The 24,547-nt window shown below is 46.6% G+C and overlaps 1 protein-coding gene across 2 annotated transcripts in view; it reads right to left on the bottom strand.

Moving 5' to 3' along the window:
- Positions 1-24,547, bottom strand: part of LOC146060786 (uncharacterized) — a 96,829-nt gene that overhangs the window by 65,849 nt on the left and 6,433 nt on the right. For both annotated transcript variants that reach the window (XM_083174417.1, XM_083174428.1), the window contains exons 2-8: positions 19,253-19,339; positions 8,210-8,324; positions 7,483-7,644; positions 7,121-7,319; positions 3,591-3,778; positions 3,359-3,510; positions 2,583-2,683 (exon numbers count right to left, since the gene is read on the bottom strand). In XM_083174417.1, the coding sequence (XP_083030543.1) occupies positions 2,583-2,683; positions 3,359-3,510; positions 3,591-3,778; positions 7,121-7,319; positions 7,483-7,644; positions 8,210-8,324; positions 19,253-19,339 (1,004 nt within the window). The remainder of the gene's footprint in view (positions 1-2,582; positions 2,684-3,358; positions 3,511-3,590; positions 3,779-7,120; positions 7,320-7,482; positions 7,645-8,209; positions 8,325-19,252; positions 19,340-24,547) is intronic.

Raw genomic sequence — 24,547 nt, forward strand, 5'->3', positions numbered from 1 at the left:
CTGCCCCCCCCAACTAGCCTGTTACTGACCTGCCCCCCCCCCCCCCAATACCCTTTTACTGACCTGCCCCCCCACTAGCCTGTTACTGCCTTGCACCCCCCACTAGCCTGTTACTGTCCTGCTCCCCCACTAGCCTGTTACTGTCCTTCTCCTCCACTAGCCTGTTACTGCCCTGCTCCCCACTACCCTGTTAGTGCCCTGCCCCCCCTTTACTAGCTTGTTACTAACCTCCCCCCCCCCACTACCCCGTTACTGCCCTGCCCCCCCCCCCACTACCCTGTTACTGCCCTGCCCCCCCCACTACCCTGTTACTGCCCACCCCCCCCCCACTACCCTGTTACTGCCCACCCCACCCCCCCCCTAGCCTGTTACTGACCTGCCCCCCCACTAGCCTGTTACTGTCCTGCTCCCCCACTCAGAGCCGGCCCTAGCCTAAATGATGCCCTAGGCTAGATTTTGGCCTGTGCTCCCTAGCACCACCACTAGTTCCGCCTCTGACCCTGCTCCCCTTTCTCAGCACCCCTCATCATAGCGGTCATCATGTTGGTGCTCCTACCCGCAATATTTTAAATAGAAACCGTGCACACATTCGGTGCGCAGCACAAACAGGGGTGTGTTCTTGCTGGGAAGGGGCATGGCCACACAATAGCCCCCCCAATTCAAATTATGCCACACAGTAGTGCAACTTTATTCACATTATATCATGCGATGGTGTCCCTTATTCACGTTTCATCACACAGTGTAGTACCACTTTACCTTATGTACATTACTCCTCACATTATTCACATTATACCCTTAGAAAAAAATCCTGAGAAAATATTGTATTTTAAGCACCCTCCATGGCCACACTGCTACCCAGCACAAAGCAGTGTGTGCTGGGCAGAGGAGAGAGCTGCAGCTGCTGCTGTCATTTAAGGGGAGGGGGCCCAGGGCCCCTACTGGGCCCTTCCATCAGACTTTGGCCTGAGTAATTTGGACCTCCTACCCCTTTCTCTCGGTACCCCTGATAATACCACACAGTAATGCCCCTTACACATGATACACATTATTAATGTCCATAATGCCCCTTACACATTATGCCAACCTTTTTTAATGCCCTTCATACACATAATGACACACATAATGCCCCTTACACATATGTTGCACATTATTAATGCCCTTATACACATGACACACATAATGCCCCTTACACATACTGTATTGTTGCACATTATTAATGCCCTTATACACATGACACACATAATGCCCCTTACACATATGTTGAACACTATTAATACCCTTATACACATGACACACATAATGCATGTTACACATATTTCGCACATTATTAATGCATTTATACATGACACACATAATGCCCCTTACACATATGTTGCACATTATTAATGCCCTTATACACATGACACACATAATGCCCCTTACACATATGTTGCACATTATTAATGCCCTTATACACATGACACACATAATGCCTGTTACACATGTCGCACATTATTAATGCCCTTATACACATGACACACATAATGCCTGTTACACATGTCGCACATTATTAATGCATTTATACATGACAAACATAATGCCTGTTACACATATGTCGCACATTATTAATGCCCTTATACACATGACACACATAATGCCTGTTACACATATGTCGCACATTATTAATGCTTTATACATGACACACATAATGCCCCTTACACATATGCTGAACAGTATTGCACAACCAACCTTCCCGCAGACAGCACTTGCACAGCCGCTAACACTGGGACCTCTGCTTGGATACAGATGTTTCCTCATACATCTTGCCTCAATAAGCCATGCAGCTCCTGGCCAGTTCTGCTAATGTTGGGCACACACAAGGAACTTCCGATGATCAAAATGATATGTGGCATGCCTATATTCTGTGTGCGACTGTGGCTGTACCTGCATACAGAATGCTATGTTACAGTGATTTCCATTAATACACTATTGCATATGCAGATACAGCCTCACTAACACACAGAATTATAGGCATGCTGCATATTATTTTAATCAGCAGAAGCTGCTGGTGCCCCTAGGCAATTGCCTAGTTTGCCTATGGCCAGCTTTGCCCCCACTAGCCGGTTACTGGCCTGCCCCTCACACACAATAGTCTACTAACCCCCCTAATAGCCTAGTCGAGTCCTGCCCCCCCCCCCCCCTCTATTAATGACCTGCCCTCTATGCCTCCCCATTTTCCCATACTACCCTATAATTGTCCTGGTACCTCTTTCATTAGTATATTATGCCCCCCACTAGCCTATTTCTGTCCTGCTCCCCCCCCCAACCTTTTACAGTCCTATGATTGGCCTGCCTTCTACGCCTCCTCATCACTGCGCTATTACTGTACTGATCTCTCCCTAACAACCGGACGCCTCTATTTCTCACTATCCAATCACTAACTGAACATGCCCCATAGCCTCACACTGCTGCCCCGCCACACTCTATGGCCACAGCAGTGAAATCGGACCAGAGTTCAGACTCATGAAATAGCCAGGAGATGCCACTTGCAGAAGACCAGCACCCTGTCACCTGCTATCACTACAAATACCCAGCCAGTGTACCTGAAGAGGGACTTCCTTGCTCCGAAGATCTGGATGGTAGCAGCCGTCATCATTGCGAGTTCTCTCAAGCTTCCTGCATTACAAATAAGACGGGCACCAATCTGTGGATGGAAGGACAGTGATCAGTGGACAAGTACACCTGGATGGGCCACGCAGATGGCACAGATCAGCAGTGGAAGGCTCTCAGCAGCTGTCTCAGAGGATTGACAGATTTACTGATACATCAGGTCTGTGAGGGGCCACAAGGTGGCGCTCCAGCAATGTAAGCACAGAGCAAATCAGCAGATCACAGATTCTCTCCATTTACAACATACAGTAGATCGGAGGTGGGAAACTGTGGTATTGTCGACCACACTTAGTCGACAGGCAACAAGGTCGACAGGTGTCTAGGTCGACATGGATGAAGGTCGACAAGAGTCTAGATCGACATGGTTCTAGGCCGACATGTTTTTTTACTGTTTTTTGAGCCGACATGTGCCGACAGGCGGTATTTCATGCCCTGCCATCCACTAGGGCGTGGAGGGAGAATAAAATAGTAGGCACCTTGCCTGAAGCATTGTGAGCAAAGCGAGCGTTGCGAGGGGCTGCGGTTGACTTCCAACAGCGTCCATGTCGACTTCCAACTGCGTCCATGTTGACCTTGCAATCTAACTCTTGTCGACCTAGACCCATGTCGACCTTGTCCCATGTCGACCCAACAGAGTCGACCTAATGACTGTTGACCTAAGTGGGGTCGACAATACGATCCACACCCATCGGGGGGAGGGGGAACATACCACTTCTCCAATGAGTGCAGTCAGGCAGGGGGCCCCTTGGCTCATCTGTGAGTGCAGATTTTCCTGCACTCTCTTCCGCTTCCTGTACAATGAGATGGTTTGCCCGGCGAAGCTCTTAGTTTGGTGGAGGTTATTGAGCCTTAGGTTCATGCCTGGACAAGAAGGGGAACAGCAAGTAAGAGGCCAATGCCGTATAAGCAGAGACAGCGCTCATCACTGAAGATGTACATACCACGAGATGCTCGAGAGGCGTCCAGGATTTCCTGGGCCTTGGCACGATCCAAGAGAATCTCCTCCATGTCTCCCAGATTCTCCTCAGACAGCTCCTTGCGGTTCCCGATGAACTTCACCATACAGCAGTACGTGTAGTTGTCGGACACAATATCTTTAAGCTCTGGGAAGTGTTGCCCGTAACCCCCTCTGTAGGAGGGAGAGAAGAGGACGGCATTCTCAGATCTCATATGGGGGAGCACGAGAGCTACAGGTGGGTTGCTCAGGGGAAACAAATGAACCGGCACTTATTATACAAATGGACGGATTAAGAGTAACTTCAACCTTAACTTAAAATCTCCAGTAAAGACCTCACTTTATTCATTGAGATCTAGTGGGCAAATATCTAGAATATATGGTGAAGCCACTATCCTGAACATCTTTTTGTAGGAACATCCCCTACAAAAAGGGAATTCTTAGGGTATCTTCAGTAATATCCAAAACTTCAGGACTATAAATGCTGCCGTTATCATAGACTTGTTGGATGATCAAACCATAGGAGAAGGGAGAGATGTTCAGCATGTTCAGGATAGTGGCTTCACCATATATGCAATCGTATTAATCTGCAGCTGTTTGACCCACTTAAAAGCAAATGGGAATTAAATCTGGGGGATATTTCTATAGGACAATGGTCTCAAATATTGAGCTCTACGAAATATACTACTCCTTGTGCCCGGTATCAGCAGATACATTTTTATGTTGCACACAGGGTTTATCGTACCCCTATATTTCTATATAAGGAAAAATTAAAACCGCACTCCTCCTGTGCTAAATGTGGACGGAAGGAGCTGATTTTTGGCACATGCTATGGATATGCCCACCAATATATGCATTTTGGTCGAAGGTATGGAGAGATATAATATCTACAGAATTAACCCTACCTAAAATGACAGCCAGGTTATGCATATTTGGGTTAGATTTGGAAGAGTCACACTCTTCAGCAGTCTATCAATATGTTCTCTGTCTGACAACCCTGGCTAAAGTTCTCATAGCCAGGAAATGGATGGCCTCTGAATCTCCAAATATCTATCATTGGACGGCGTTGGTCAACGAGGTATCAGGACACGGGAGGGTTATGTACAAGAGCAGAGGCTCATATCAGAGTTATGTAAAAAAAATGGGACAGATGGAATAAGGTCGATGATCGGATTAGATCTTCCTACCACTGAATTATAAGACTAGATAGTATGAAACTCTGAAAATAAAATCCCATTAAATTAGAATAAATTAGAATAAGTGGGATGACTTCTGAATAAATGGGGGAAATAAGAAGAAACCATATAGACTGAGAGGTAGGAATAGAACATACAATTATAGAGGGGGCACTCCGTTTCCTTTTTCATTAAATCTGATCTTTTTATCTTTGCAGTTGCAGAGCGGGTAATGAAGCGGGGTTGTGCTTCATTACTTGCTCTGCATCTTGTGTAATTGGGGACGGTGTGCCCCTTTGTTTATGTTGTGGCGGGTAGCACCTTTTTCCTTTTCATATATTGCGCTCATACCTCCATAGAATCTGTTGTTCTAAAATATTTCTTGAAGTTGATAGACCAATAATGTGGGAGCCATTTGATAGAAAGTGGTGAATAAAATAAAGAAAAGAATACAAATGTTCTAGACAAATTTGCATTAAAGAAAACAAATGTAGACGTATGATGATAAGCCTTAGGGGAGATTTCATTTATTAATTTAATTAGAATTGTATTAAATTATTTTATTATTATTATTATTATTATGTATCTATGTATGTATTATGAGTGTATTATGTGTGATTTATATTTTTGATCTGATTAGATCCTATTGCATGTCTACTCCTGTTGAAGTGGCATCAATTCCGTTTAGAGACTAACGAAGAGATATATGAACAGAGAGGGGAAGGACAAGAGGGAACGGTAAATCCTAGAAGAATTAAGGAGACTATGGTAAACTTACACAGCTTTCACTTACATAAAGTATAAAATGTGAAATAACCATGCACAAGAATCTCACTAGAACTAAGAGAGAGACACCTTTTTATTTTATTTTTTTCTCTTTTTCCACTATTTTTGACCTTAACAAATCACACATATATAATAAACAGGCTTAAATTCACTTTACATTTTATTTTATTTTTTCTTTATCCTTAGTTCACAAACACAAGATATGTTGTCAATATAATCAAATAAGACTCATATAAAGTCCCTATTAAACACAATGCACACCACAAATAAAATAGATCACATAATCACACATGCACAAGTTTACAAAAGGGAATGAGTAAATTAATACTAACCAAACCCTTAAGGATAAGGTTAAATTATATGAAAGATGTCTCTGTCTAGAGTTGGTGCCACTGGGTAAATATTTCAATGAAATATTATAAATTTGAGCATGTAATATTATCTATTCTGTATAAATGTCTGCATGTTAAAGAAACAATAAAAAAATGATTGAATTAAAAAAAAAAAAGGAGTAGCTTCAATCCCTGATCATTAGTACAACTTCAAAAACACCCTAAACCAAAAAGGTGACCAATATAGTTAATACAATCACTAAACAAAAACTGGAGGGGGAGGGTGGGAACACAAGGTACTGTGGGCCACATGAAATAAGAGAACCTGTTTTCTCTTTCTTCAAACAAGGAAATACCGGACCATGGGACAGTCAAAAGCTGTAAACCGGTTAACCAAACCTTCCATCCAAAATTAGCATCATTTGATGCAAAAAAAAGAGAAACTAGCTAAATTTGGTGAAGAGGTGAACAGAGGAAAAGGCCCACGTGGCCGCACATCTGCTCCACAGACGCCCCATGATAACACAGCAGGGGAAGCACTCACCGCCCTTGTAGAGTGTGCTCTAGAGTCGGTCATCCAACACTGAAGGAAGTCAGGGGGATAACAGAGCGAATACACCAACCTACAGGCATGGTCAGTGTGAGAACACTGGCATACAGATGCAGCCAGGCTCATCTGTCCTACATATGGCTGTTGGCGTGTCGCAGAGTGGCGAAGCGTCGCACAACCCGGCTAGTGTGGCGCATGGTGTTGCCAGGGAGTGTATATCCACTAGATGTCGATTTTGAAAATCACTGCCTGAGGTCTCCAATGAAATACAGTACTGTTATATAGTCCAAGCACTACTGTACCGGTTTGCCTCTTCTCCTCTGGCTCACTTCTCCTCCCTTATCACTGCTTCAAACATCTGCCCCTGAGACAGCCATGTGCAGCCACCCACAAGGATACTACAAGGTACTGAATTCCAAACGGGTGAAAATGGGTAAAATGTTCTGCCCAGCAAACCATGGGTTGGTTAACATCGGGAAGGTTTGTGGAGCTGTGTTGTGGATGGAGATATCACTACTCTACCTTCTATATAGACAGCAGGAAGGACAACACTGGCTGTGGTAAGCAACGGAAGGATGGGAAACTGGCTGACCAGTGGTCTGGTTATGAGATTAGGTTGGTCTCAGGGACTGTGGTCCACCATCACTACAATCACCTATGGAAATGTCCTCACCTCAGCTTTATGGATAAAGTATTTATTTCATTGTCCAACATGTCCAGACAACGGATAGACCGTTTGATCAAGAGGTCATTTTGGTTCATATTGACATGGACTTTGGCTATGCTGGAACTGTGGCCTGAACCAGGATTTGCGTTCCAGGTTGACTGAGCAGTGACTTCATTCTCCAGGTTGCGATAGTATAACCAGATTCCTGTACAGAAAGAAAACTACGGTAATTGAGGTAATGTGGGGTTCAGAATACAAAACATACCAACCATCAGTATCACGGAGCCCCAGACCTTCTCAACCCCATATAGAAACCACGAGAACCAGAGTAGTCTGGCACTATCCCAGCTATGTGCCCGGTAACCCACCTTTCATGAGCTTGGCCACCAAACCGCCCGTCTGGCATGCAATATTCAGCTCCTCCTGGATGGCATCTCCGATCTTACTGTGATTCACACCAAGCAGAGCCTTCTGCCTCTCAGCTGGCATGTTGGTTTCCAGGAACAGCTTCAGGTCCTTATGAAGGACACCTGTGGAAGACACATCGATATACATACGCAAGTCAAAGTACATACAAAGAACAGAAGACAACTGCAAGTCCACACATCATATGTACTGATAGAGTCCATCCGTACCAGTGCCTGTTATTCTAGAGGTTATAGTACAGAGGGCCCAGCAATCATCACCCCCAGGATTGAGATGGCCCTGGAATTAACTACTGTATACTCTAATCTGGGGTGTCCACGGAACAATATTCTATTTTAAGAGCCAGTTTCACTGAATATCAGTAATAGGTGTCCAGAATCTCTATGGAGACACCAAAGGGCAGATTTAGGAAGTATAACTGTATGGTACAGAGACTATAGCTCATTGTATGGCGGCACAGCCTGTAGAGGGGGCAGAGTTTGAGAACCAGACAGGTTATACAGTATATACTGTAGGTCACATGAATGCCCCACACAGGCACCCAGACAAAGTCTGGGGAGGGGATGCACAGGGCTCAGTAATCAGGGTGACATCACACAGCTCAGGGGATTGACAGATCATTAGACATCACTGCATGCCCCACGTGTAACGCTAATCACCTGACATTACCTTCAGAGATGGCGTTTAAATTCTCCAACGCGCTCTGGGTGGACTTGAATGGAGAGAATGCCGCAAGATTCACAGCGCTGCTGAACTTCCCAATATTCTGCAGAGACTCCTCCACCTGCAGGCAGGACATGGAATTACAGGATCAGGCTCCACTACATGTTATCCCTTTACCATTGGGTATATGCACTTTAAGACTTTACACATGAATTAGGAGTATTAGCGCTAATATACACCCATGAGCCAGAACATTACAAGATCTGATAATGCAGCGTATGTCCCCTCATGATGCCGCGTATGTCCCCTCATGACGCCAAAACAGCTCTGACCCATCGGGATCTTGTATGAAAATACAATAAAGCGCTAGTATCAAGAATGATTGTTCAATGTATTAAACAAATAATACATATAAAAATCTAGTGGCCACAATATATTACATATACATAGAATACCAGTCCGCTGAAACTAAAAGCTTGGAGATAACGCTGTTATTATCACCACGTAAGTCTGTGTCCCGCTAATAATAGTTTCCATAACAAGGTGAGGAAGTCTGTTCGCTACAAAGACAGATGAAACTCTCCCTGTTCCAACCGACGCGTTTCCCTGCCCTGACTGGCAGTTTCACCAGAGACATTTAATAAAGCTGCCAGTCAGGGCAGTGAAACGCGTCAGTGGTTTAATGTATTGGACCCTCATCGCCATACTTACCCTGGACTACACTCCGTATCTGCAAGGGAGGAGGAGGTTCATCTGTTGTGGTATTGGACTCTATATACCTGGAGAACTGCAGCATCCAACTGATCGCCTAATACATACCAAAGCGGGATCACTCAGACCCCACCGCCATAGTGGAACCGGATTATCTTTATCTGTCTTTATACAAGATCCTTGTGTTTTTTAATGTATTTAGGGGATTGACTACCCCCACCATAAGCAGCTGCTGATTATTGGAGGGACACACATAGCGAGTGCTCATTAGTAACCTCGGTTCTACTTTCCAGCAGTTTGTGACCCATTGAGACATGGACTCCACGCGGCCTCGGAAGGTGCCCTCTAGTTAGCAGTAGTTCCTGTGAGTGGTTAGCAGTAGATACTGTGAGTGGTTAGCAGTAGATCCTGTGAGTGGTTAGCAGTAGATCCTGTGAGCTCAGAAGATGTGTTCTTAGCAAATCCCACAGATGATCCATCGGAGGCCAAGTCAACACCTTTAAACTCGATCATGTTCCTCAAACATTGCTGACCAAATGTTGCAGGGTAGCCGACCACATCATCCTGCTCAGAGACACCACGGTCACCATGGGTGTACCAGGTCTGCAACAATGGTTAGGTAGGGGGGGGCGTGGCTTGGCCGAGCATGTGAGAGGTAGCAGACTCTCTGAGCTCTCCGTCCATCCGTTGGAAAATCCTTATTCCTGCACTACAATCTGCACCAGCACCTGCCTACAGCCTGCCTGAACCTCCCCTGCTGCCAGCCGTCCGTGTTCTGGCCGAACCACCCACGTACCTGCCCCTGGACCGCTGCGGAGACCTGGGCACGATCCGGGGCTGAAGAGGACCCGCCGCCATTTTGGGGACCTGGGAGCGCGGGCTGGCTGGCTTCTGCGGCTCCCGTACGGTCCGGCCGTCACCCGATCCTCCACTGCAGCAGCACCCGACACGGAAGGTGAGCTCCGTTGCGCGGCGCAGAGCTGGACTCCGGCACCCGTCCCCCCGCTCACGTGTGACTGGAGCGGCTGGCTGGACGCGGGGTACTCGCGCCTTCCACCCGACCATCCAGCGGGAGGCAGCGATCCCCCACTGGCTGTAATCACCTGCCTGGAGAGCCTGCCCGCCGCGCACGGGGCCTCCGGATCAGATAGCGGGGTGAGCGCGCTGGGACCTGGCTGCTGTGACTGCTGCCACCCTCTCCCCCTGCCTCAGGCCTCCACTTCAATATATTAGACTATACTATCCTGACTAGTCTGCTCACATCAGGGCTCCCCCTGCAAGTGCCCCGCAGCCAGCTCATAGATCCAGAGCGTCCCCCCCCCCCCCTCAGCATATCAGCATCTCCTTGTAGCCTGGGACTCTCTGAAGCTACTCCTAAGCTGGTCTACCTGCCCTTGGTCCCTCCTGCAACTCACATCAGGCCTGGGATTTGCCTTGGTGAAGGACAAGGCTTTTCAGTATGGGGAAAACGAATGCAGCGTCTGCTGCAGCTAAGCTGGAAAAGTTTGCACGTGGATCCCAGCCTTCATCCTCCACGCAGTCCTCCCAGACCTCTCCCTCCCCTTCGCCCCCTCAGTCAGAGGCCGACGCACCTGACGCTGAAAGCTCAATTCAGTCTACTCAACAGATCCTCTTAGCTATAACTGCGTCCGAACAGAGAGTCACTGGTGAGATCGGCCAGGTGCGATCAGATATTTCCCTGCTTCGACATGATATGCAAAAAATAAGAGAGAGGGTGGGAGAGGCGGAACACCGTATATCCGACTTGGAGGACACAACTAATCCCCTTAAGTCTGCAGTTGCCGACCTTACCACCCAGATGTCAGAGGTCAAATCTAAATTGTCGGATATGGAGGGGCGCCTGCGTCGGAACAACGTCCGTTTTGTGGGCCTTCCTGAGCGGGCGGAGGGATCCTCCCCAGAGAAGTTCCTGGAGGGATGGCTCCTAAATCTGTTTCCTGCTGGTGAATTCAGCCAGCATTTTGCTGTGGAAAGGGCCCATCGCATCCCTGCTAGGGCTCCCCCACCGGGTGCCCCCCCGCGTACATTTATCGCCCGCTTTCTTCACTATAGAGACAGAGACGCTGTCCTCCGCCTGGCCCGTCTACAGGGCCCTCTGAAGTGTGACAACCAAGTTGTGGCAGCATATCCAGATTTTGCAGCGGACGTTCAAAAAACTCGTGCCCAATTTCTCCAGATCAAAAGAAAACTTCGAGAGCAGCAAATCCAGTATTCAATGCTCTTCCCGGCACGGCTGAGGGTGGTGTTTGACGGCAACTCCCACTTCTTCAACACCCCTCGGGAGGCTGAACAATGGCTAGATCGCAGGCCGCGGGGCCCACCCTGATACTACCCACGTGAGCATGATGGTTTTGCTGTTGCATCCAGTGAGATATTTGGCCCTTTGGCAAAATGTTGTTTCTCTTGTTTATTTCCCTTAGGTCCGGGGGTAATCCATGCGTTTTTTTTCAGGTTGCAGTGTATATGTACAATTTATTTTGCAGGAAATGTGTTTCTGAATGGAGCTCAATGCTGGGAAATAGTTATCTGTCTATAGGTGACTACTGGTCTATACCTCTGGGTATACAAAGTTTAGCTATAGTTGGGTAACCCCTTCTTTCTTTTGTTTGGTTGTTCGGGATCCAAAGTATATCTAATGTTAGATAGGTATACCGGGTGGGGGGTAATGTTGCGGGTTTTTCTTTTTTATTCTCTAATTATGTTTTTGTTCAAAGTTAAACTGGTGCTGACTGTGTTTTTAGACAGGAACGACTATATTATAAAGTGCAAACTTACCTACTGTACTAGCGTAGAGCCAATTCCCCGCAGGCTGCTGCTGCCAGGTCCCACCTCATTGGGGAACAGATTTCATGTACCCACATATGTCTTCCTTCCCTATGTAATCTCCTCTCTCGCCTCTGATCTACCTCTGTCCATCTCTATGCCCTTCTCTATCGGCTCCAACTATGGCTCATACCCATAACCTAGCTGGGCTCCGCATACTCGGCTGGAATGTCCGTGGTCTCAATGACCATGTTAAGCGCTCCCTGGTCCTTGCAGAGATTAAAATGAATAGGGCGGATATAGCATGCCTCTCAGAGACTCACCTGGTTGGCACAAGAACTATGTCACTTAAGAATCCTTGGGTGGGCCACATGTTTCATTCCACCTTTTCTAATAACGCTAGGGGAGTGGCGATTCTAATTAAAAAAACCATAGGCTTTCACCTCACGCATCACCAAATAGATCAACACGGCAGATATGTTTTTCTGAGGGCTCACGTTAACCACGTTCTCCTCAACATACTTGCCATCTACGTTCCCCCCCCCTATAGCAACGACGTACTTAGAAGGGCAGTATCCTTCCTGGCTTCCTTCCCGTCTGTACCGACTGTCTGTATTGGGGACTTCAATAATATTTTAGATAATACCCTGGACAGATGGACGGGCGCAACTAATCCCACCCCTTCACCTATTCCCTCTCCCACGCCATTTGCTAAACTGATCAACGAACTTAACTTAATAGACATTTGGCGACTTAGACATCCACATCAGAAGCAGTTCTCCTGCTACTCTGCTGGCCATCGTTCTTTCTCCAGAATAGATCTTACGCTGATCTCTCCAGACCTTATACACAAAACTAACCTAGTTGACTATCTACAGAGAGGGATATCTGATCATTCCCCCATGGTGATAGATTTGGACCTGATGCCCTCCAGGGGTGCCAGTACTTGGAAGCTAAACCCCTTCTGGCTCACCTTGATGGCTGACAGTGATGCGCTGCTCGGGGAGTGGTCAGATTTTCAGGAACATAATGCCTCATGCACAGACCCCCACATCCGCCACGACACGTTCAAGACTGTTATCAGGGGTTCCCTTTTAAAACGCATAGCTAACATTAAAAAAACCAGCAGAGAGGAGGAGTCAAGATTAGAACTTGAGTGCTCTCAACACGAGGCCACATACCTGAGCTCAGGTCTGTTGGAGGATAAGGTGAGATGGGATGAAGCGCGCAGGCTCTGGACGGATTACCTACTTGACAAGTCTAAGCGTGGGCTCCTGTTCTCTGCACATGCTAGATATGCCCAGTCAGATGCGGGGGGGCGGCTACTTGGCGTATCTCGCCCGAGACGAAAGATCAACTAACTCTGTCCAAAAGATGTGTGGCTCTGGGGGAGTGGAATACCATACCACCCCTGAAATTGCTCAGACCTTCTTATCATTCTACTCCTCGTTGTACACGTCCCGGGCGACTTACACCTCTGGCCAACTGGAGCAGTATCTATCAAAGATAAACATACCCACTCTCTCCCGACAGTCTGTAGACCTCTTGGAAGCAGACATCACAACCTTAGAGATCGAGACCGCAATTGCCTCCTTCCCTAACAAAAAAGCCCCCGGTAGCGATGGCATACCGATTGAGGTGTATAAAAAAGCATAAAGATTATTTTGTCCCTTATCTACTCCAGCTTTACACTGACCTCAGAAGGGTTGGGGGCCTCCCCCCCTCCATGTCAGAGGCAGTTATAGTTGTAATTCCAAAGCCTGGAAAGGACCCCTCCCTCCCAGACTCGTATCGCCCCATCTCGCTCCTCTCAACTAATGTTAAAATACTAGCAAAAATTCTTGCTACCAGACTGAATGCAGTGGTCACTTCCGTTATACACGAGGACCAGTCGGGCTTTATGCCTGGCCGCTCCACTACCCGTAACCTCAGGCGACTCTTCTGTCATTTACAGCGAGATACAAACTGTGGGTCGGGGGCAGTGGTAGTGTCGCTTGACGCTGCCAAGGCCTTCGACTCCGTGGAATGGAGCTACCTATGGGAGGTCCTACGCTCCTTCGCCTTTGGCCCTAATTTTATCAGTTGGATACGGTTATTATACTCCTCCCCGATGGCCCGTATATCAGTCAATGGCTATGTGACCCATGCATTCCCACTCGGCAGAGGGACTAGACAGGGGTGCCCCCTCTCCCCTGCCCTATTCGCCCTGGCGATAGAGCCTTTGGCTATTGTTCTCCGCACCACCCCGGCTGTCCGCGGTGTCTCTCTCGGTAACAGGGAGGATGTCGTCGCTCTTTATGCTGACGACACTCTCCTTTTCCTTAACGACGCCGGAGCTTCCCTCGGGGCAGTCCTGCGAATTGTTGAGACATTTGGCTCATTCTCTGGCCTTCTCATAAACTGGGGTAAGTCAAGCATTATGCCTCTCTCAGGTGTAATCCCGAGTGAATTGATACCCTCCTCCCCTCTGCAATGGGTCCTCAAATTTAAATACTTGGGAGTATGGATAACCCCTAAAGTGACTGAGTTTGTACCACTCAACATAGACATCGTCACTACTCAGTTTAAGGGGAGGGTTCGCCAGTGGAAGAAACTTCCTCTTATTGTCATGGGCCGTGTCAATTTAATAAAAATGACGATACTTCCCAAGTACCTGTATCTGTTCCAGCACTCCCCAGTATACATGTCTTTATGGCCATAAATAGTTTAATATCATCCTTTATATGGGGGAACAAGCCGCCTAGAATAGCCCTTAGGACACTGGCCAAGCCCAGAGTTGATGGGGGACTGGGTCTTCCCAACCTCCAGGCCTACTATCTAGCAGCCCAACTGATGCACCTATCAGATTGGATCTTGGGACGCTGCGGTTCCACCTTTGAGTGCTCCTATGCTGAGTGTGTGGGGTCCCGCCTTTCCCCTATTCAATTTCTCCTCTCCTTCCCTTTCAGCCCTACTCTTTCTCCTCTCTTCAGACAGGCGCTGTTGGTGTGGCGTCAAACCCATAAATTATGGAATTGGAGGGGCATGGACTCGGAGACCCCCCTATGGTACAATAAGACATTCCCAGAGTTTAGGCAGCTATCCAGGGACGGTTTTTGGTCTAGTGTGGGTCTTACATCAGTCTCCCAGCTATTCCTGGCTGGGTCCCTTAAGTCATTCCAGCAGCTGGCAGAGGAGCTTCCGCTGTCAAACAAGCTCTTCTACCGATTTCTACAACTCCGACACGCAGCCCGGGCTCAATTTCCTAGCTCCCCTCCCTCCACTTCTGACTCTCCGATTAAAACACTACTCCAAAATCTAAACACGAAGGGTCAGATATCTACTATATATAATAATCTTAGCAGACAGATAGATATTGATAGTCTGGACTCCCTCAGGGGTAAATGGGAGCCTAACATTGGAGCCTTAGATGCAGAGCAGTGGAGTCAGATTCTGGAATCAGTCAAGTACACCACCCCATGTCTTAAATACCAGCAGATCTCTCTCTATATTCTGCATAGAGCCTATCGCTCTCCGGTCTCCATGCACAGAGCGGGACTCAGACCAGACGACAGTTGCCCCAGATGTGCCTCACCTAATGCAGACTTCTGGCACATGCTATGGCTTTGTCCGCAGGTGTATAGCTTTTGGGAGGCCGTTTGGATTGATATAACCACTACTGAACCATCAGTCCCTCCCATTGCTCCTAAATATTGCATGTTTGCTCTTGACCTAGAGGAATCACTCTCACCTTCAATCTATAAATATGTCCTATGCTTAACAACTCTGGCCAAGGTTCTCATTGCCAGGAAGTGGTTTGACCCTACATTCCCAAATATATACAACTGGAGGGCTCTCGTGAATGAGGTCTCGGGGCATGAGAGATTCACCTTTAAAGCCAGGGGTTCACTCACCCCCTACTATAACAAATGGAGCAGATGGACCTCCTCTAGATTTGCCACAGCCGTCGACATCAGGCCCAACATCCCTAATCTTTGATTCCAGCTATGGGGAAGCCTATATTTATATATACTTATGTTTATATGTATATCTGCAAATGTACTTATCTCTGTATGTCGTGATACATGTAGATCATCCGCATCTACCTAATAGTCTTGGCCTCACCACCACAATAGGGTCGCTCCTAAACACTAACGCTATATGCCTTCGTCTCAGACAGTACCATGAACTGAACTAAGTCCATTATTGTCTCAATTTTATGTTTTTTTTTTTTTTTTTCTCTTCTTTTTCTTTATTTTATAGGGGGGCGGGGGGTGGGTGTAGTGTTAAGTTAGTTAGTTAAGTTTATGTAAAAATGAAAAATTTCTATATGTGTGCTGTTACATCTGTATAAAGCATAAATGTATACACACTTGTACCCAGATATATATCTGGTTTCCAAGGACTGACAGTGACTTCACCAACTTCTGTACAAGAATGCTTTATTGTCTTTATTATTTATCTGCCTTGAAAAACACTTGTAAACACTGTTAATATGGTATAATGTCATTGTACATGTTGTATGCTTTCTAACACTCTGTACAATAAAAACTACTCAATTTAAAAAAAAAAAAAAAAAACAATGGTTAGGTAGGTGATACGTGTCAATAACACCCACATGAAACCTTGGGGAACTGCTGGGAAACCTTGGATGCTGTATCTAAGGTTTCCCAGCACAACATTGCCCAGAGCACCGCACTGCCTCCACTGGCTAGCCTTCTTCCCCAAGCACATCCTGGTGCCAGGTAAATGATGCACATGCCCCCGGCAATCCACACAATGTGACGGAAAATTTGCATCCTCAGACCAGGCCATCTCCTTCCATTGCTCCCTGGTCCAGTTCCAATGCTCAGTTTCCCACTGTAAATACTTCCAACGTTGGACAGGGGTCAGTACCGGCACTGGAAGTGCCTAATGCTCTGTGTATTCTGCCACCTTTCTATCATAGCCAGCATTTTGTACTAGAGTAGGACCGGAAGGGCAAGCCTTTCACTCCCCATGCGCATCATTGAGCCTTCCTATTACTGGTTCACCAGTTGTCCATCCTCACACATCTGTTGGCAGGTACTAGCCCCTACATATCGGGAACACCCAAGAAAGTCTCCCACTGTGGAAACGCTCCGACCCAGACATCTTACCATAACAACTTGTCAAAGCCGCTCAGATACTTTTGCTTCCAACACATCAACTTCAAGAAGTGAGTTGTTCACTTTCTGCTAGAAATACCCTTATTCTGTGCTTCTTATAGATAGTAATCAAAGGGAGAAGGGGGGGGGGGGGCAATGAGCTTCCTGTTAAATAGACTCAACATACAACATTAGAAATAAAATAAAGAGGGTGCTCAACAACTGTAATAGTTTAAAAATTGGGGTTAATACCCAACTCTTAAGCTTGCGGTTCAAATTGTAAATGTATTCTCATAACACAAAGTAGATTAAACAATACGATATTTAAAAAAATATATTAAAAAGTAGAAATATGCCCACAAATGTTTCCCCCCGTATTATTTAGAATAGAATAGAATCAACTTTATTGGCCATGTGTGCTTGCGCACACTAGGAATTTTTTGTGGATTACACTGCAGCATCAAGCAGGGATGAAAAGGGGGGGAGGGAGACATTACAAATATTACATAAACACATTACAAGCATTTAATTTCTAGCTACGACTAGGGTGGTCAGGTCGCCAAGTAGGGACACGTTGTTTGGCTGTTGATATTGGGATTGCATTCGCTTTGATTGGATTGTTCAGGTGATGGACGGCTAACGGAAAGAAGCTTCTTGCGGATCTGGACGTTTTGACGGGGATGGACCTGAACCGTCTTCTGGATGGTAGGATGTCGAACAGGTTGTGACCAGGATGCAGCTTGTCGTTTGCGATCTTCTCAGCACGTTTCCTTACCCTGGATGAGAACAGATCCCTTATCGGGGGGAGGTCGGTCCCTATGATCCTTTCCGCAGTCTTCACTACCCTCTGCAGTTTTTGTTTGTCGTTCTCGCTTGCGCCACCGTACCAGATTGTGATCGAGGAAAATAAGACAGACTCCACGATGGCGGTGTAGAATACGCACAGCAGCTCCTGTGGGATGTTGAATTTCCTGAGTTGCCTCAGGAAGAACAGGCGCTGTTGGACCTTTTCGATGTTTGTGGTTATGTTTAATCCCCATCTTAGGTCACTGGACATGGTTGTCCCTAGGAATTTGAAGGAATCAACCCGCGACACCACTGCGTTGGCTATTGTTAGCGGGGCTAGTGCATTTGTTTTTTTCCTGTAGTCGACCACCATCTCAACTGTTTTGGTGGGGTTTAGATCGAGGTTGTTGCTGCTGCACCACTGTGTCAGCTTCTCCACTGCATGCCTCTACGCGGTCTTGTCACCATCCTTGATTAGGCCGATGATAGTGGTGTCATCTGCGAATTTGATGATTTTCACTGACTGCTCAGCTGAGGTGCAGTCATTCGTGTAGAGAGAGAAGAGCAGAGGGGAGAGGACGCATCCTTGGGGGGCTCCAGTACTGATTGTTTGTGTGCTGGACGAGAAGGCGCCGGCTTTGACCACCTGTTCCCTTGCTGTTAGAAAGTCCACTATTCATGAACATGTTGATCCTGGGACTCCTAAGGAGAGGAGTTTTGGCTGCAGGATGCCGGGAACGATAGTATTAAATGCTGTGCTGAAGTCCACGAATAGGATTCTTGCATAGGTGCCTTGGTGGTCGAGGTGTTGTAAAATATGGTGCAGCCCGAGGTTGACCGCATCCTCTACACTTCTGTTCGCCCGGTAGGCAAACTGCATGGGGTCAAGGTGAGCGTTTGTCACTTCTCTCAGGTGCTTCAATACTAGTCTTTCAAATGCTTTCATGGCCACTGAGGTTAGTGCAATTGGCCTGAAGTCATTTAGGTCCTTCGTGGGTGTTTTCTTAGGGACCGGGATGATGATAGAGCATTTGAAGCAGACAGGAACCTTGCACAAGTCCAGGGAGGAGTTGAATATCGTTGTGAAGATGGGGGCGAGCTGAGCTGCACAGGTCCTAAGGCTGGATGGCGACACACCATCCGGTCCTGCAGCCTTCTTAGGTTTTATTCTTTTGAGTACTGCTTCTACCTCGCCTTGGTCCACGTGGAGGGCCTGGGTGTGGTGGTCTTTGGGATGGAGTTGGGGAGGTACGGCCTGCTCAAATCTGCAGTAGAACTTGTTCAGGTCTTCTGAAAGTTCATGGCTGGTTTCAGACTGTGTTTGGGCTTTCTTGTAATTTGTGATGTTTTGCATGCCCTTCCATACTGCCGCAGGGTCCTTTGCTGTGAGGTTGTGTGTCAGCTTGTTTGTTTAATCCATGTTGTTGTGTTACGAGAATATACTTACAGTTTGAGCCACAAGTTTACTTTCCAATCCAGAAGTGTCAAGCCTCTGTATTCTTTCAAAACTATCACTGTTGTTGAGCACCCTCTTTTTTAAGAGAGAGGGTGCTCAACAACTCATGGCCCACTGTCATGCACATTGCACTTTAAATTGATTTGGTGAGATGGATTAAAGAACTGTTTATTCAAAAAGACCTGTGAGTATCACCGCATAGTATACCTCAGTAAGCAGCATGTCAATCTCCACATCCTTCACTTTGTATAGCGCATAGCCGATGAAATCCTCAAACAGCAGGTGCAGCACAACCTGGTGAAGGACAAAGAGTCAGTGGGGTGGGCTGTGGCTCAATGGCAGGTCAGTTGGGGTTCTAGTGTGGTCAGTAGCTAGTGATGAGGCTGTATGGATGGTGTAATGGTTAGAGTTCTGAGCGCTGAGGTCATGGGTTCCATTCACACCATGGCAACTGTGTGGAGTTTGTATATTCTCCCTGTGCTTGCGTGGGTTTCCTCCGGGTATTCCGGTTTCCTCCCACATTCCAAAAATATACTGGTAGATTAATTGGCTCCCAAAAAACTTAACCCTAGAATGTCTGTGTGTGCATGTACATGTGGTAGGGAATATAGATTGTAAGCTCCACTGGGGCAGGGACTGATGTGAGTGTGCAAATATTCACTGAACAGCGCTGCTGAATATGTGTGCGCTATATAATAACTGGTGATAATAGTCTCTGTACAGCGCTGCGGAATATGTGTGCGCTATATAATAACTGGTAATAATATTCTCTGTACAGTGCTGCAGAATATGTGTGCGCTATATAATAACTGGTAATAATAGTCTCTGTACAGCGCTGCAGAATATGTGTGCGCTATATAAATAACTGGTAATAATATATGTGGAATATGTGTGCGCTATATAATAACTGGTAATAATATTCTCTGTACAGTGCTGCGGAATATGTGTGTACTATATTATAACTGGTAATAATAGTCTCTGTACAGCGCTGAGGAATATGTGTGCGCTATATATCAACTGGTAATAATCTCTGTACAGCGCTGCGGAATATGTGTGCGCTATATAATAACTGGTAATAATATTCTCTGTACAGAGCTGCGGAATATGTGTGCGCTATATAATAACTGGTAATAATATTCTCAGTACAGCGCTGCGGAATATGTGTGCGCTATATAATAACTGGTGATAATAGTCTCTGTACAGCGCTGCGGAATATGTGTGTGCTATATAATAACTGGTGATAATATTCTCTGTACAGCGCTGCAGAATATGTGTGCACTATATAATAACTGGTAATAATAGTCTCTATACAGCGCTGCGGAATATGTGTGCACTATATAAATAACTGGTAATAATAGTCTCTGTACAGCGCTACGGAATATGTGTGCACTATATAATAACTGGTAATAATAGTCTCTGTACAGCACTGCGGAATATGTGTGCGCTATATAAATAACTGGTAATAATAGTCTCTGTACAGCGCTGCTGAATATGAATGCGCTATATAATAACTGGTGATAATAGTCTCTGTACAGCGCTGGGGAATATGTTTGCGCTATATAATAACTGGTAATAATCTCTGTACAGCGCTGCGTAATATGTGTGCGCTATATAATAGCTGGTAATAATATTCTCTGTACAGCGCTGCGGAATATGTGTGCACTATATAATAACTGGTAATAATCTCTGTATACCGCTGTGGAATATGTGTGCGCTATATAATAACTGGTGATAATAGTCTCTGTACAGCGCTGTGGAATATGTGTGTGCTATATAATAACTGGTAATAATATTCTCTGTACAGCACTGTGGAATGTGTGTGTGCTATATAATAATCATAGGCGTGCGCACGGGGGGTGCCCAGGCACCTCCTAATGATCGGCACCCCCCACATGATGCAGCTGCTATGGGGCTTGGGGGGCCGAAGTTTTAGAAGGCAATACTCAGTCTCTGCACCATCCGGAACTTTATATGCCCTCCCCCATTTCCCCATCAGCGACGTAGTTTGAGACCAGTGCAGTGCTACTGGTCTCCAACTCCTCCCCTATGCTTCCCACCTGACCTGTTGGCCGCGGGCGTGAATGAATAGGAGAGAAGACTGAGCGCTGATGAAAGGAGCCTGGCTTCCGAGGCCAGGGTACAGCCGATCCGAACAGCGCAGCCGCAGCCTACAAGGAGAGCGGAGCCTGCGGGGCTCAGCGACAGCCAGTATAAACAAACAGCCTGCCTGGGCACAGTGCATCATTTGACAGCGCAGACCAGAAGAGTCTGCAAGGGCACGGAGTTAAGCACACAATGTTAAGCACAGCGCTGTCAATGAGGGGAGATAACTAAACTTAGATTACAGTGGGGAACAGGTTATGAAGGTACCAGTGGGGGAGGGGGTTTAGCGTGGTTCACATGGGGGAGGTGAGATTTAGTGAGGTACACAGTGGAAAAGAGGGCTTAGCGAGGTACATAGTGGGGGAATGGGGATTTAGGTACACAGTGAGGGAGGGGGGACTTAGTGAGGTATACAGTGTGGTACACAGTGGGGGATGGGGGAATTAGTGAGGTACACAGTGGGGGAGGTGGACTTAGCTATCCCACTTGTCTCTAACCTGCTGTCTCTCTCTCTCCTTCTCGCTCCTCCTCTCTTCCCTGCTATCTATTTCTCCTGTTTTTTTCTCTTTTGGGTCCCGCATTTATCAATATATTGCGATGCCGGCGCAGTGGCATCGCCGGACATAGCATTGCGGTGTTGAAGTACACCGCCTGAATGTATGAGTAAAAGGGCGCAGGGACAGGGCTCCAAAAGGATCCCGTTCCTGCGAAGCCCTGACCCGGAAGCCGGGGGGTCTGCGCATGCGCGGTTATGCGCTGACCCCCGCCGACCCCTGTGACCGCACTGCCCCACTCGGCAGTGCGATCCCGCAGCCATAGGCAACAATGGGCTATGGCCATATCAGAATGGCGATAGCCCAGGGATGCGAAGCCGGGCTGCCCAATGTTGATACATCGGGCAGCTTCGCATCCCCCATAGAAACCTATGGGGGATGCGGCCGGCGGCGCTGCAGGGGGGATCGCAGCAGGGATCGGAGATCCCTGCTGCGGTCCCCATTTGATACATTTAGGAGATACTTAGGAGATACATTTAGGAGATACTTAGTATTTGCGGCTAAACCCCGAAAACGGGTGTTTTGGGGGATTTAGCCGCAAATATGATTTGATAAATGGGCCCCTATGTCCTCTCTGCACACCTTGCATCCTTCCCCATTCCCTCTTCTGTCATTTTCTGTCTCTCTTTGGGCCTTATTTTGGTTCACTCTTTCTGACAAAATCCTTCTTAGATGGACAAAACCATGTGCACTGCAGGTGGGCAGATGTAACATGTGCAGAGAGAACTAGATTTGGGTGAGTTATTTTGTTTCTGTGCAGGGAAAATACTGACTGCTTTATTTTTACACTGCAATATAGATCTCACTTTGAAGTAAAACCCCACCCAAATCTAATTCTTTCTGCACAAATAACATCTGCCCCCTGCAGTGCACATGGTTTTGCCCATCTAAGAAGGATTTTGTCAGAAAGAATGACTCTCCCTCCTTTTCTCTCTCCATTGCTTTCTTTCCCCCTCTTTCTCTCAACCCTTTCTCGCACTTCTCCTCCATTTCTGTCACACCTCTCTTAATCCCTCTCGCCACACCTAATCTCTCTCCTCTGCTCTCTGTGTGTTGGGGGTGCTAGAGGGAACTAACCAAAAGTTTGCCTAAGGCATCAATTTGTCTAGGGCTGGCTCTGCTCAGTCTATCACTGTGAGAGGACTGGCGCATGCACAGAAGCTACTGAAGGAGGCTCGGGCTGCACCGGGAGCCATTTAAATTTACATGTCCAGCCAGTCCCAATCCGCTTCTCCAATAAATCAATGGCAAGTGCAGTGCTACAGTGATCCAGGCTCCAGCCCTGTGTGTGCTGTCCCAGAGTCCTCCTGAGCCCTCCGAGCATGTAATCCCTTATGGCATCGAGCATGAAGGCCTTAGCATTAAGCATGAAAGCCGTGGCATCAAGCATGAAACCCCTAGCAATTAACATGTAGGTAAGTGATACTTATTTGGCATCATATGTAATAGCCGTTATGGTGTGTGGTATAATATGTAGTGAGCATTACGGCATGTGGCAAAATGTGTAATGGGCATCACGTTTGTCAAAAAATGTGTAATGGGCATCACAGTGTGTGGCATAATGTGTAATGGGCATCACGGTGTTAGGTGTAATGGGCATCATGGTGTGAGGAGCAATGGGCATCACAGTCTGAGGCATAATGTATAAGGGGCATCACGGTGTGAGGAGTAATGTGTAATGGGCATTATGGTATGTGGCGTAATGTTTAATGGGCATTATGGTGTGTGGTGTTATGGGCATTACAGTGTGTGGCATAATGTGTAATGGGCATTACAGAGTTTGGTATAATGTGTATTGGGCATAACGGTGTGTAGCATAACGTGTAATAGGCATTATGGCATGTGGTATACCATGCAATCGGTGTGTGACGTGTAATAGGCATTACGGTGTCACTTTTTGGCACACTGTCAGTGTGTCCCCATTTTGTAAAAAATTGTCAAACCCTGCCATGTGTAATGGGCATAAAGTTGTGTGGCATTATGTGGAATGAGCATTACTGTGTGTGGCATTATGTGTGATGGGCATTATATTGTGTGGTATTATGGGCATTACTGTGTGTGGCATTATGTGTGATGCCCATTATGGTGTGTGGCATTATGTGTAATGGGCATTACAGTGTGTGGCATTATGTGGAATGGGTATTACAGTGTAAATTTCTGTACCGGTTTCTAGTATGTGTGGGGGAAATGATTCATTCTGAAGTGCATACACATAAATAAGTCACCTTCTATTTAGTTTGCATTGTTGCCACGTAGGATGTTATGGACACACCCAGTAGGCTGTGATGGACACGCCCAGTAGGCTGTGATGGACACGCCCAGGCCAGTAGGCTGTGGTGGACATGCCCCTCCAATGGTGCACCCCCTAAGAAAATGGGCTGCGCACGCCTATGATAATAATTGATAACAATATTCTCTGTACAGCGCTGTGGAATATGTGAGCGCTATATAATATAACTGGTAATAATACTCTCTGTACAGCGCTGTGGAATATGTGTGCACTATATAAATAACTGGTAATAATAGTCTCTATACAGCACTGCGGAATATGTGTGCGCTATATAATAACTGGTAATAATAATCTCTGTATAGCGCTGTGGAATATGTGTGCACTATATAATAACTGGTAATAATAGTCTCTGTATAGCGCTGTGGAATATGTGTGCACTATATAATAACTGGTAATAATAGTCTCTATACAGCGCTGCGGAATATGTGTGCTATATAATAACTGGTAATAATAATCTCTGTACAGCGCTGCAGAATATGTGTGCACTATATAATAACTGGTAATAATAGTCTCTGTACAGCGCTGCGGAATATGTGTGCTATATAATAACTGGTA

Source organism: Crinia signifera, chromosome 1, assembly GCF_055691185.1.
Source record: "Crinia signifera chromosome 1, ASM5569118v1, whole genome shotgun sequence".
Taxonomy (NCBI): domain Eukaryota; kingdom Metazoa; phylum Chordata; class Amphibia; order Anura; family Myobatrachidae; genus Crinia; species Crinia signifera.